The sequence below is a fragment of the Brienomyrus brachyistius genome, chromosome 17, assembly GCF_023856365.1.
Source record: "Brienomyrus brachyistius isolate T26 chromosome 17, BBRACH_0.4, whole genome shotgun sequence".
NCBI lineage: Eukaryota > Metazoa > Chordata > Actinopteri > Osteoglossiformes > Mormyridae > Brienomyrus > Brienomyrus brachyistius.
Window position 1 is genome coordinate 11,129,230 of NC_064549.1, and position 15,470 is coordinate 11,144,699.

The following is a 15,470-nucleotide window of genomic DNA, read 5'->3' on the forward strand; positions in this document are numbered from 1 at the left end:
TTATCACATTTTTAAACTGATCTGTGAACATTTTCTGAACACAAGAATGCACTCAAAACACAATCCTAATTCAATAAGACAACATTTCTCTGACAAGATCAGGGATTTGGATAAAATCTTTTAATGAAAGCGAAGACGTTGTAGTGCCGTGCCATGCTGTTGACGATTGTTTGCCTTTGATTCCACGCAATTGGGGGTAGAATTCTCACAATTTGAGATCAGGTCATCCTGGGTAGCATGGAGGAGAAAGCCCTGTGTTCCTCTGAACACCTTTCCAGACAGAGCCTCAAACATCTTCACGAATGGAAAGAGATATCGAGGGCTTTTTACCAGGCAGATGCTACGGTAAACCAATCCAAGTCCCTGTTGTCTCTCTGTTGTATCGTTACTTCGACCAGCCAAAAAATAGGCTCATCCACCACATTCTGCAATGATATTGATTTTCGTCTTATTTTCTCCTTGGGCCACCTAAGTGGTGTGATAACTACAGCCGAATAAAAATAGACTTAAACAGATACTCAGATGTCAAGGACCACAGTCATCACTGTGTATCTCGCAATGCAGACAGATGGCACTCTAATCAGTATGTCATGTTAATTCCCCACGATAGATTAACTTACTGTTGAGCAAAAACTGTTTCTTTAATTGAAACCTTTTTTTTCCTCTCTCTCTCTCTCTCTCTCTCTCTCTCTCTCTCTCTCTCAGGAATCTTAACTGGGTTCATTTCTGGGGCCAGTCCATGGAAATGTATGTTAACCACACTTAGCTGAAGGATCTAGCACATAATGTACCTCAGGAAAGTTCTGCAGGTTTATCTAAGAAGGAGCCTTTATTCACAATGTGACAATTTGCATAAATCGACACGAGCCAGGAGAAAATTATACAGGCCTTTTCTGTGCTCAGATGCTTCTATGCTAAAGTTAAGACGAACCTTTTCCCCTTCTGGGTCTACAACTCGTCTTCCAGCCATTTTCCTCAGCATGTGACGTTAACTGTAGCGTAAGCAGCCGTGCTATATATTTGAAGAGCTTATTAGTGCCCAATTGAGCTTGAGTCAGATTTGCCCCCAGGCATCTCAACAAAACAGCATTAAACCTGCTTCCCAATCTATCTGCCCAATAATATATCTGTTGTCATAATTACGTTTGTATTTTAATCAAAGGCCACAGACGCGACAGCAAACACAAGCAGCTAATATAACGTCTGACTATATACAGAAATTATAAAATGAGAAAACAAAAAGTAAAATCATAAATTAAAATATAACGACATGTATTACCGTGCAGAGAAATTGCATTCCAGCTGTACATCAGTAATACATTAAAATATCTATTATGCTTTACACTCAATCTGTTTTTTAAATATTCATGCTATTTTTGTTTCCTTAAATATTTCTTTCCAACCTGCTGTTAATGTTAATTTACAATGTGCACAAAAAGACACAATGAACTCCACTTCAATAATTAGGTAATAAAAGGTCATTTTAAAAGCTAAAATATACACCAAGTCTGTTTTATTTCAAGGAAAATTAAATATTTTTTCATGACAAAAAAGCTAAATTTCCCATTGCATTTACACAATTGCCAGAGTTTCACAATCACTGAAGCAATGCTTATAATTAATGTCACATGATATTCTGGAAGGTAACACACCAAACAAACCAAATGGACATTCTCTAATGTGGATAACTATCTTAATATGATGGAGTCCCATTCAACAATTAATAGTTACAATACAACAAAATAACTCATATTACTTTATTTTTCATTGTGCATTAATTTTTGACGGCTATGTTAAAATTCATATAATTCTTTTTAGATGTGATTAGAGAAATTGCAGTGCAATTTGATAATATGCCAAAAATGAAACAAACCTGTAACCTAATGTTTTTTAAACAAAAAAAAAATCAAATCAGCATCAAGACTAAGGATTGGTGACCCAATGTAGAGCGTTTACACTTAAAAAATGCTGCGTTTCCTTTGGCATTCAACTTTATCAGCTGCATGCAGTCATTTATTAATTGCTTTTAAAATGTGTCTGTTAATGATATGCACACAATAAAAATGAAGTTGGCGGTTTTGTGTGTTGTACTTCCGGGTCTCCTGTGCGTAGTGTGGCTTTGCTGGACCCGAGTCAATGACGATGACACTTATTATAGGGGTTACCATAGAGACAGACCAAGGTGCTTCTGCTAAACCTAACTCTAAAAGCTCGAATTTTCCAGAACCTCCGTCTTCCAGTGAAGAAAAGAGGGTGGCATTTTACTGAAGAGTTGTTTATACCGACAACAGCAGTGAGCGCTGTGAACAATACCAGGAAAAAAGAAAAAACGCGCTAGAAGTGAATTGCCTCCAGTCTGCATATAAAATAGAAATATGGGTATTGATTGGCTGTTAGGAGAAAAATCCACCAAATTCCAGTTGCATTTAGGATTTTATCCTCACAGTTTCTCTGGTGGTAAAAAATTGTGCAGCCTTATGAGTAAATAAGCAGTTGGATAATGTCCTCTTCCGGGGGACCTTCGGTATAGATATCTATTATCATGATTAAGCGGCTTTTCGTTTCAGAAGAAACTGTAGTCCCTATGCAAATGGACAAAGGCTTTAAAAGTCAGCCCATCAAACTGCCACATGTAAATGAAAATCAACGGATATTATTTTAAATGCTTTTCAAAGGCAGATACGAAGGAGACACTCAACGTGCTTCGAAAAGGTACATCTTTATAACGAAATCCACCATCTGAGGATTACCTAAGCACCAAAACAAATAAATAAATAACTAGACCTGCTCGCAAAATGTTATCAAAATGTTTTTGTTTTTGCCAGCAATTAAGAACGCAAAAAGCGGAGAGCGTATTTTTAGACAGGCCTCCCTTTCCATCACATTCCCATTAATTAGATTTGACGGCCAATCAATATTCCGGAAAATGCGTTTAACTCTGCCTGTCTCTACCTTCCATTTATTTAAATATTTGCTCCATTTCTTGGAGTATCGACGTAACCATTCCTCCATCCCCAGTGACACTGGCTTTGGTCCCAATTTTGAATGCAATATATGCCCCAAATCCTGTCCATTTGTCTTCTTTTTTACCGGGGATGCTACAAATGGTCCTGTTTTCTCTCCCCGCACTCCATTTCATCCTTCACCCCGCCTTGCGTACACACCCAACCCCTCCATGGTCACAGTAACCTCACCTCATATTCTGCCATTTTCCTACGTCTAAATGCAAATTCTACCCACGAAGGCTCATATTGTCAACTGTCGGCACAACCATCTCTCCTCATGGAAAAAAAGTTTGCAAAATATTAGATATTTTTGGTTTTTACCTTTTTTCTCCCTTCACGCAAGCATTTTCAGGGTTGTTGTAAAATGGGTTTTTTGACTAGGTTAAAATGGACAGCCTTCTTTCTCTCATAATTTAGGCATCCTTAATGGTGTATATAGTCCCACAAAGGTAATTGCACAGGACATTAATCTCAATAAGCTCTTAAAATCATTTACCTCCAATATTACACATTGCATAGGTTTTTGAGAATGCTTGTTTTACCAAATAGTTTCTGCTGAATTATCTAATTATATATTTCAAATGTATTTTTTACTTGCAGTTATTTGTGACATATATCCACATGCATTCATATAATCACATATATAAATTTAACATATTAATATGCACAAATATTACATAAAATATTATAAAAGGTTAGATTTTTTTTCATATGAAAATACATATATATGTGCATATTACTGAATGACACATATATAGAAATTTCTGGTGTCGTTAAATTTTAAACATTTGTGATTCAGTTACCGGGAGTAAGAATAATGATTATTTTGTCATTAGTATTTCAAAATCCCTGCACACAAAATTGATCACTTTTTAAAAAAAAATATAATTGCACACATTTATAAAAACGGCTGTTTCTTATCTGTGTTCTGAACTTTACATTTACATCGATAAGGTAGGGGGTTGGGATGGCCGTAAAGGAAATGTATATGCAAATCTCCACGTAAATGGTTTGCTGCTACAAAACCATCATAGGAATGGACAGAAATTAAACTCGATAAAATGTGTAGCATAAATGTGAACCTATGATACTTGGGGGGAAAAATAAAAAAAAACAGTTATAAGCCACTTAACAAAATGCAAAATAATAATCATGATAATAACAATTATCTCCAGTGCAATAAAAATACTACACGATATAGCCGTAATCGATCATTGTAGCAAGCTAATGAAACGTAATATGAGCTAGTATATTAAATAAGGAGCGCGTGTAGTTGGACGCAGTTAAGCCCGAAGATGTGACTAGGTAAGCTAGATTTAAATGATTGCGGCGCAATTCCAGCTTTGCTCGCTCTGCCCTCTCCCTCACTCAGGTGACAAACGACACCGACAGTAAAATGTTGTAATTTGCAAGTCACTACTCCCTATCTTCTTCCCTCGGGCAAAGGGAAATGTGTTTACAATTGCACATTGGTATAGTTAAATGTATTAACTTTGAAATGAATGAATGATATAACTCACCATTCAAGATGCTGTGGAAAAAGATAATAGCCAATATCCACATGCCCCGCTCCTTTAAATCCCCCAGCTATGCTTTTTTCTTCTTACTCTGTGCACTTTCTCCCTTAGTTTCCTTTATTTTTCTTCTGTTTTCTCAATAGCAAATGTTACAAAGCTGTTGGCTATAGGAAAATCAGTCCAGCTTTTCAGTGGCGGTGTTCGCTGTCTTTCTGTCCCCTCCTTTCTCGCTCTATACTCTCCCTCCCTCCCTCCCTCCCTCTCTCTCTCACTCTCTCTCCTCCTCTTTCTCTATCACTCTCTCTCCCTCCCTCTCTCTCTCTCTCTCTCTCTCTCTCTCTCTCTGCGCTTGAAGGATGTGTGCGCTTCTCTGATTGTCTTCGTTAAAGCTGTGTGATCCGACTCAACGCATCTCCAGGTTTCCTTCTCTCACACACACACCCCCCTCCCCTCCTCCCCTCCCCTCGCTGCACCGCTTTTCCTCTTTTTTTTTGGGGGGGGGGGGTGGTGGTTAGGAGATGCAAGACGGGAGGAGGATTGCTCGCCAGAAATTCAGCCCAGGTGTGATGCTGAGTCAGAGCAGAGGCTGAAAAGCAGGTCCATACGAAAACATACAGGTGGGAATACGGAGGAAGGAAGAAAACACTGAATGGATACCAAAAAAAAGAAAAATTAGAAAAATTCAAATAAAACAATTCGGCAAGTAAACAGCAGGGGATAACAGGGCAAAATAAACACTGTAGACGGTCCCGATAAGAACTGAATTCAAGTCCGGACGGTTAGCGGCAGAAATGATTCTTAGGCTCCAAACTCAGAAGCTCTTCGCCGCCTCTCCCCAAGCAGCAGGCAGCCAGCAGACGCATCTTCCCACTGCTGTTTTAATCACACCGGTCCCTGCGCTAACCCTCTCTGCCTCACAGCATTACAGAATAGCCCTCTGCTCCGCTTCTGCAGCCGCTTTAATTCTTCATTGCCTTAAAGGTGCAGCGGCGCTCTGTCGGTGCGACGCCGCAGAGACGCTTTTAGACACAGCAGCAAAAATCTGCAGTTTGATATCGAACACTTAACGGCAGTAAATAAATAATAATAATAGTAATAAAACATATATCCGTGTATGGATATACTTATAAAAATGAATCGTGTGTTTAAAATTATTTAATCGAGGCCCTGCTGTTTCGTACAAACATGTACGTTCAGGTGAAAACCGTGCAACGCAGTGACAGTGCAGAGAATGGTTACCGGGTAAATTATTTGGCCCTTAGTTCACATGTTTGTTTTATGACCTGCAGGACATGCTGTGTTTTCTGACGCTTTAGTTCATGGATTGACCTTGACAAATCGGAGCAACGGCCTCCTATGTAGCAAGGGCACATGAAGGCGATTATGTCAGCCGCTTTATACTACCTGTACGTCAGACAGCTGTATGAAATATCTAATAAAAATAATAGTGATATTTAATATCATTATCGAAACAAAAATGAATGGAGTAAACGAATAACGTATTAAATATCGCAATCATGCAGCTATTGGATAACATGAATTTAATGCATACGTACAGGTCATTCTGCAGCTGCACCGCTCAGTACTGTTTTCATATATATACATATTATTTTACATAGGAAACGACGCTCAGGAAAAATGTAGTATCGAAATTTAAGTGGCAGCGTACTTAAAATGACAAACCTGAACCGATATGATTTATTATTAAAATGGAGATTACGGGCGACATCTTTGCTGGCAAAGCAAAAGGACCTACACATAATAAATCTATAGGCCTGCTTAAATCAATGCGAACTAAAATTTCCTGTCAATAAATATGGCGCAAATATTTCGTTGCGTTTGTTCCTTTTAATTACATTCCTTTATGAAAACGGTTTCACCGTATGTATATTTATCATTGATACGCACGCGCGCGCACACACACACTAAATATATATATATATATATACACACACACACACGTGAGGTTGTGTATGCATGTAGTTTTCGCACATTATATAAGATCAAACTGATACTGAACAGATTCATGGTCATAAAGATGTAAATTACGGCATAAAATCGAAACATGACATGGAAACAATGTAGATGCACATCCAGAGAAGACATTTGGCCTCCATTTTGCACAGAGAACAGCAGACCTGTCACACTGGCTGCCTGCAGCTACCCAGGCAGACTTACGACTTCTTCTAGCCTCATCTACAATAATCAGAGCAGTGGAACAATAGCACAGAGAGAACATTATATCTCCAGATTATTTTAAGCCAATAAAATCAAGTGTTTTTAATTAGAAGTGAGAAACCTACGTTTGCCTCAAATTAATTGATATATATATTTTTTCTGTTTTCTTTAATCTCCCCTTCCTGGTTATCAGCGAGCAGCAGTGCTCTGCCTGTTGTGCTGGGAGACTACAGCCTTGCAAGAACTATTCTAACAGCATTTATAATGTCATTATAAGAAACCATTTAATGAATACCAAACCTAACAAGCGACATTTTGTCTTCCCTGCAAGAAGCCTGTCATTCAGGTATAATTCATCGATGATACGAGATGAAGGAAATAATCTGGAATCCTTACCCAAGCAATAAAAAGTGAATTTAAGGGACCAATTGAAATTTGTTTATTAATAAATTATCTTAAGTTTATATCTTATAAGTCTATATCACGTGTTTCCTTGTTAAGATTTTTTTTTCTTTTCCCATATATTGTTTTGGTTCTCAAGAGGTTGTTAAGTTTTATTAAAACAGACAACACTGTTTAACAAAGGAAGATGTGCCTATTAAGGTTACAAGATTAAGTATTCAGCACTTGTTTTCCCAAGAGGACTCTATAATTGGATACTCCAGTGCACAATTCTATTTGTCAATGGTCTTTTTTTGAGCAATTTTGACATTTTGTGTGTACAATAAAACATAGCATGTTTTTTTGTTGTCCGTCCAGTGTTACGGACGGAAACCTCCCAGGTCACTTTGTGAAACTGACAGACAGAAACTAAGGAATCAAATATCTGCCCTAATAATAATATTTTGGTGGCATTCAAGTAACTTCAAAGCAAGTACTTCCCACATGTCTGTTTATTGTAAAGCGGGGGCTGATGCCAGTGTTTCCATATGATATCGTTGTGACACCCGCGGATGTATTTAGCGACAATCAAAGCAGGTGTAATCACTCTTTAGCAGAAATACATTATAAATAATAGTAATAATCATAGCCAGGATTTTCCTGTGATGTCGTGACCAGTACATGTATGGAAAAAACAGAAGCTGTTTCCCATAGTTGAAAACATCATCTGTTAAGGCTATTAGGTCAAGGTGAAAAAGACTTGAGGTGACTGTGAGTCGGTCTCCAAATGGATCACTCTGAACCCTCATCGGGCTGAACTGACTGAGGTGGTTCTAGTCAACAGTACAAACTGATTCAAACCCCTATACCTCAATAAGGTCAGGTTTAGTTATTCTGTAAAAATGACAGGACACAATGCAAAGCATCTGCCATTACTCCAAGCTTCTGGTCTTATAAAAACACCCATTCCTATCCACCGATACTGTATCTACAGGGTCACAGCACCCTGAACAGACAAGGAAACACTTCTTTTTGCCTTCAGACTCCACAATATTCACAATGAATCATGGACATAAATATAAAGTGTGTCAGAATTAAGCTTGTGCTAATATGATCTAGTGATATTTTTATGTGATATTATATATGATTTTGTCTTTATGAAGCATGTCTCTGACATCTTTTCCTGACTATCTAAGTCAATGTTGATATGATCAAGAAAGTGTAAATCTGTGATGTTTTGAATATTTATTTATTAAAACATAATTCAGATATATCGTTTATAATATGAGTTTTTTCTGCTGCCAACCTCACACAGAACGTGACCTGCACATTCTTAATCTCCTTTCTATGATAATCCCACATCATTGGCCATCTTAGAATTTATTAAGTCAAAATCCTCTTCGGACAACATAGCAGAATGGCCGTCCTGTAAATATCATACTATTTCAAACAAACATCACTACCCTACCAGTTGTTATATGAATAATAATTTCTGAAATTGTTCAAAACTCACAAATTGTGGTAGAATACTGCAGTTGGATCAAGTACACAAAGTATTTATGAACATGGATGAACGGAGCCTTGATCTATTATGGAATAAAATTAAATATTTTAATTTTGTGCTTATACTGTTACAAACTCCTTCTTTCTCCTTCTGTCCTGCTCAACGGTCAGGCGTGTCTTCTGAGTCCTTTACACATGGACACACCCGTGCATGTTTGACGGCAAACAAATATGAAGACAGCATCAAGTGCAAACACATCACCGCGGCAGATTAATACCAGGAATAAAGGGCCTGAATTTCCTGTTTTTGTTAGGCAATTTTAAATTCTTTTTTTTTTCTGTGAATCAAATATTATATATTACAATTATTATGATAGAACGTAAATGCTATACACAGAAATGGAAATTTCAGTTTTTTGTAAAATGCAATAAATCATAATTGGCATTAATTATAGTTAATTGTGAATTCCGTCGTGTTTATAAGCTTTTTAATAATTTGTTGCGCCGCCAGCTAATTTGATCATATACAGATGCAGATATATCACTGACGCAGTATCTATGCTTAATAACAATCCATGTTAGAGACAGGCAGTGAACTCAATACAGTTTGCATTGGGTATCTATGGAACAATGGGTCTATGAAAACAGGTGCATCATGTAGGTAACAACCTGACCTCATATATGACTGCAGTGCATTGTGAAATTCAACACAATACATAAACTCCACATACAGGGAAAGGGGCAGAAATCAAACTCAAAGCCCTGCAAATGCAAGCACACGGCAGTGGCCACTCATACACATGCGCTGTTGAAGAACCAGCCCACAATGTGAAATACCCATAATGAAATACCCCAAACTGTAGTATGCTGCTACATTAGGCATACTGAAATACCACAAACTGTAGTATGCTGCTACATTAGGCATACTGAAATACCACAAACTGTAGTGTGCTGCTACATCAGGCATAATAAAATACCCCATACTGCAGTATGCTGCTACATTAGGCATACTGTAATACCCCAAACTGTAGCGTGTGCTACATCAGGCATACTGAAATACCCCAAACTGTAGTATGCTGCTACATCAGGCATACTGAAATACCCCAAACTGTTGTGTTCTTATACATCAGGCATACTGAAATACCCCAAACTGTAGTGTGCTGCTACATCAGGCATACTGAAATACCACAAACTGTAGTGTGCTGCTACATCAGGCATACTGAAATACCTCAAACTGATCAGTGCTGCTACATCAGGCATACTGAAATACCTCAAACTGATCAGTGCTGCTACATCAGGCATACTGAAATACCCCAACTGTTGAGTGCTGCTACATCAAGTTCATCCATTGTACAAGTAAACAAACTCTAATTATGTGTATAGAGGACACTGCATCGCCCATATTTAATAGTAGTGTTCATTTACTGTACTGGGGCACTGCTGATTACTTAAATACAGGTAAGTGTATCAGATAAACAACCCCTAAGGCCAACTCATGCCTGCTAATTCCTGATTTGGCCATCCTGTGGGAAAATTGAGTCGTGTTCCCTGCCTAGAAGGTCAAGGACCTTAAAAACCTACATGCTAGCCTCACATTCGAGGTCTAAAAGTATTCTGATGCATCATGATATATTAAATTTAGCAAATAATGATATTATTGCGAAAGCTGCATGTTGTACATTGTGGAATATTGCCAGGGAAGGATGGATCGGGTTCAGAGTAATCAGTAGAGCTACATCAGTGAAAACGCTCTTTGACTTGTTTGGCTTGTTGTGGCGATGCTAATATGCTACGGTCCTCTGAGACCTTCAGCCACGGGAACTAGGTGTTTATGTTACTTGCAGGACTTTTGCAGAAGTCCCGACTCTTCATCTGATCCTCCAATCAGAGTACCAAAAGCCTGGCCTGCTTCCATAAGTAACCTTTGCTTCCTATGTGCACCAAGACCCAGGGAGGTAATCCCTGAAGACAGGCCTCTTGTTTTGACAGCTCTCGTAAACTGTTGTGTAGCAAGATATGGGCCCGTCTGTCATCAATAACTTCACTAGCCATCTTTCCAGATGTCCACTGGGTCTCAGATTCCCTCTCGCTAAGCTGTCCATTAACTCGAAATAGAAAGGTCTATACTTTGGTAAAATTATCCTCTTTGTTGCCTGAAACAATGACACTTTAGTGGACAAACAGTGCGGCTGGTCCCAAATATAACATCGTGTTTGGTTTCAGGCCCGCCGTCCTCGCCCCGCTCGACATTTAATGGCACGCTAGATTTGTGTTACCACTCTGCTTGATGGCGAAGGCCCGGTTACTCAGTATCAGAACGCATGGCCGCTCTATAAATATCTCTGAGGGTTCTTGTTTTGTCAAGTGTTCCATCGCATCTGAATGGTCCGTCTCTGCCGAAGGCTGTGGTGAATGGCACTGTCCACGAGGAACACGCAACGGTGGCTTCATAGCAACAGGCGGTGCAGCTGCTCTTCTGTGATTCGCTTTCGAGGACAGCAGATGTTTCCACACATCGTATCTGTTTACCTCTCTGACCTCGTACCGTAATTTTATATCATTTCACACTGTTGCAATACACATTTCAATTAAAAAGCAAAGTACTAGTCTCAGCTTTTTAAAAGCAGTTCAGTCTTCACTATGATGCTCGGAAGCTACTTCGGAAACCCTAGTTGGGGGACAGTTGGATCAGGAATGGCCGGAAGTGGACCGGGACAATCAGAATCATGGCACCATTGTAATCACCGTGGTCCAAGAGCACTGGTTACCATGGCAGCCATGCTTCAAGACCCACTTTCCTCAGCATTCAACTCTCATCCTCACTCTAGGGGTTGATGTCCTTGTAACAGGCAACCTTTCACAAATCAGCCCTCTACTGTCCATATATCGGGACTTTTTAATATAAAAGTGTGTGGATGTCTGTGCTGTTTTGCGGATTGCACTGGTGCAGGTCAAAGTGAGGCACTTAGGAACATGCAGTGTTGCTGACCATAGTGACCCTAAACGGGATGCTAGTCAGGGGTCAAATTATTCAGACCATTAGAAGGATTTAAGGCACACAAAGGTACCTATATTTTGTCTGAAATGACATGCAACTAAAAGAAAAGATAAATGATTGATTGGATGATTTTACTAAGTTCACATTACTACTGCACTATAGTTTGCAATAATGAGTATTCATATTTTTAGACCATTGTATAAGTGAGTAAATTCCAAACAAACTCCAACCACTTATCGTGAGCAGAGAGAGGTCTAGACCACAGGACACTGGGCAGGATTATACCTGAAATGGGTTACCGGTCCAAGTACAGGGAGCCTGAGTAAGTCAACTTTCTGGAAAAAAAAATTAAATATGAAGTAAAAGCATTTCCTTGAACTTTTCTTTTCCTGTCTGTGGAGAGCCACAGCATCATGATTCCTGAGCGATCCACGCTGCAGTACCTGAGACGGACCACTAGTGGCGCAATGCTGGTTATTTAGTATTAGTCAGCTGCATTTCGGATGGATCAAGGAACCTCTGCCACAAGCCTCCAGGAGGCCTCTGAGCCTGAGAAACGCTCTCTCTATAGACATGAGCTGCACTGTTCAGCCATCTTCCACGTGTGAGTCGAGGAGGGGCCGACCATCCAAAGTTTTTTTTTTTTTGCGCCAGACCTTAAATGAGAGCTTTCGAAATTGAATTTTCTGTTGGATGGGTGAACGTGTGCGGATCAAGGAGCAAAAGGATGCACAAACTAGGAAATGGCAACTCGTCAGTCTGTTACATCCTGCAATTCCCGACACGCTGTGGCCAGTTATTAGCTAGCAATATTACGCCTGCAGTAAAGGTTTAACTGAAAACACTTGTTCTGGAGTTCAAAGCCCATGTTGATTATTGTACCACAAGTGCCTCCATTTTTACCCCTAATACATAAAAGAAATTTGCACTAATGTTATACCTTTATGGTTTAAAATGTCTACGTTAAATTGTCCATCACATAATTGGCAAGCCTACATATATCTTTAATTCAATGAGTAGAACAAGTGGCAAGTCTAGAGTCAACTGCACAGCAATGGACTGAAACAAATAAAGACAGAGAGTCTGGCAGCAGTGCCTGGGAATGCAGCCTTCCTGTGTTGTCACTGTTAGTGTTCGGTGTCAGACTCACGAATTCAGTGAAAGCTTGAGCAGAAGGTTTTGACTTTCCCTCAAAGCCGGTTTTGCTACAGCACTATTCACAGATGAACGTCTCGCCTTTTCTGTGAGATGGGGAAAAATACATACAATACTTTGTCATTTTCTTTACACATTTTTGTATGCCAGCTTTTCTGTAATATATATATCTTTTGACAAACGGTAAACATCAACAGAGCATTTCTCCATAAGCTGAATTGCGAGGCACCCATATGGCAGAGCAAAACCCAGCATGGTTCCTGAGGCTGGTGACATGTAAACTATTCCCTCACACTAACGTGTACGTCTCACCCAGTGTGGTTAGCCTCACAGCATGATACCTACTGCCAACCTTGAAGTGATAAAGTAGGGCACTGAGGGACTCAACGTAATAGAGAGCAAAAATGGGAGGAAGATGAAATTTGTCAGAAACAAAGGCATCGAAAAGCAAAACAGTCTTAAGGTGCAGGCACTCAATCCGGTAATATTATCTTTAAATCCACTTCTTCATTCAATTTCAACTCACGGGATCCTTAAATAATTTCTAGATGTTCTGCCCCAGCCTGTCCTCTGCCCTTAGCTGGCCAACCAGTGTCCACCCTGAGTCAATCCGCAGCCAGCGGCGTGTCACATAAAGTTCTGTTCCTATAATTAAGACGCTCATAGATGGCCTTCATCGATAGCTTCAGCCGCCTGAATTATGCAACAGTAAATGTCCTGGGCAGTATTTCTGCAAACTCCCGTGCTTTTCGCACTTCATTCTCCACTCGCCCAGCCCTGACACGGACTGCAAACGGCAAAACCGGAGGCCCCGAGCAAATCTGAATCTGCCAGCCGTTAACAAACGTGCGAGCATGGCTCTAATGATAATCTTGAATTTGACTTCTCAGACTCACAACTCCATCCAGCAAAGGGTTGCAGTGTTGCCTAGTAACGGCAGCACACAACTGACCTTATCTGTGTGGTCATAAAAATGTATGAAGTCCCAATCCACCCCCCCCTCCCCAACTCCCCATACTTTATCTCCCTCACTCTGAACACAATCGCCTGCTCACAGCCAAGAGCAACACACACTGTCTCTTATGACAGCCCTTTCAAAGCAGGTGTTTGCTTCTGACCAGAAGCGGCTCTATTTTATAACGAGGGACTATCTTGAATACGCATGCAGCCGCACGACACGTACCGCTGGATGTGGACTTGGCCAGGAAGAAGGACTCGTGAATCATGTCGCCGAAATTGACCAATCAGCTGCGAAACTTGGGAGAAGGCTTTTGATATGTCTGCAGGTGGGAAAAAAAAAGTCAGGCATCAATATTCATGCCGTATCTGCGCCATCGCTCGACTGGCCTCGCCAGCATTCGTTTCAGTGGGGTTGGGACGGCCTGGATGTGGCCAAGTGTATGTAGTTTATTTTTCAAATGCCCTATCAGTACAGGCAGCAGGGTAAAGGGTTTCCATCCTACCCAGTTGCCAAACAAAGTCACCTTTCGTTTGCTTCTTAGCGCAAACAGAAACAATCGAACAACAGCTGGACAGGATAACAGGATAAAAAGGAAGCAGGCCTTGATCATGCAAAGGTGAAGCATTGCATCCCGGGGGAAAAAGGTGAGCTTTAATCTTTCTGCGCTGCATAGTGAGCTCTGCCTGGACAATTCACTCTCCCAAGACCCCCCCCCCCCCCAAAACAATCCACCCCCGACGGCGTCCTTCCCTAGGGTCTTCAGGACGTGGACACATCACCGCACCTCTATCCCCCCTCCCCCCATGCAATTCCGCGCCTGTCCACCGTCCGACAGACACATCTGCTAGGAGGCGCCGCTGAGTTGAGCGGGTGCAGATGGTGAAGGTGGGTTATAGTCAGGAGACAGGGCGCGGGCTGTCACGGGCGGGGGGGGAGTGGGGCAGGTACACGGACTCGACCTCTGCTGGGAATGCTCGGGCCTGTCTGGGTGGCTTATCCTACGGAGCTTGGAGTCATCTGCACTCTGGGAAAAAAATACAAGACATCTCACAGAGCCGAGGAAAGAAAATCACCTATATTTGACTCAGGCATGTAAGCCTGTAGTAAAAGTACATTTCTTGTTACAAATCAGGCACATAGACAGGTAGTCAGGTAGTAAAATTATGACATCGAACCCCCATTGAAATTTGCTTTAGCCTCCCCGGTTGGCGAAACCGACCCCAGAGGGGCCTATCGGTAGGGTTGCCAGGCCCCCCCCAAAAAAATCAAGCTACGGGCCTCATTAAAAATGCCCCCACATGCCGCAGAAAAATGCAGCAAGTGTGGAAGAAAATCAAAGCCACACATGCAAGAGGAAGGAGCATTTTCATGAAGAAGCCCCCTGTTCCTTCGCGATTCCTGGCTCGGAAGTCCGAGTATCCGGTTATTCATGGGCTGGGCGCCTTTCACAAAGACGCAGCTGGGCCACTCTCGCGGTGGAACTGCAGGCTACCATCAATGTTTGTCCAGATCATCCTCCCGCCCCCCCCCCCTCCCAGCACTCCACCCCTCCCTCCATGGAGGTCACACCAGAGTGGGTCTTTCACAGCTCGCCCAGGTGCTCGGTCGATGAAGGCTCCCTCTCATCTCAGCAGCTGCACCGCCGATTCTAGCCTGTCGAGTGGGGACAGCTGCAGCGAGGAAGCCCATTCCGGATTCATCCTCGAAGCGCCTTGGTGCCATTCCACGAGCGGGGAGCTCACCGGCGCTCCCCTCAAACTGGGCTTGTTCCA

General features: G+C 41.2%; 1 protein-coding gene across 1 annotated transcript in view; it reads right to left on the reverse strand.

The window, feature by feature from the left end:
- The window catches only part of dscamb (Down syndrome cell adhesion molecule b), a 148,390-nt gene extending 143,637 nt beyond the window's left edge, over positions 1-4,753 (reverse strand). Inside the window, exon 1 of the mRNA XM_048981463.1 lies at positions 4,526-4,753. Within this exon, the coding sequence (XP_048837420.1) occupies positions 4,526-4,568 (43 nt within the window). The 5' untranslated portion in view covers positions 4,569-4,753. The remainder of the gene's footprint in view (positions 1-4,525) is intronic.
- Positions 4,754-15,470: the final 10,717 nt, after the last annotated feature.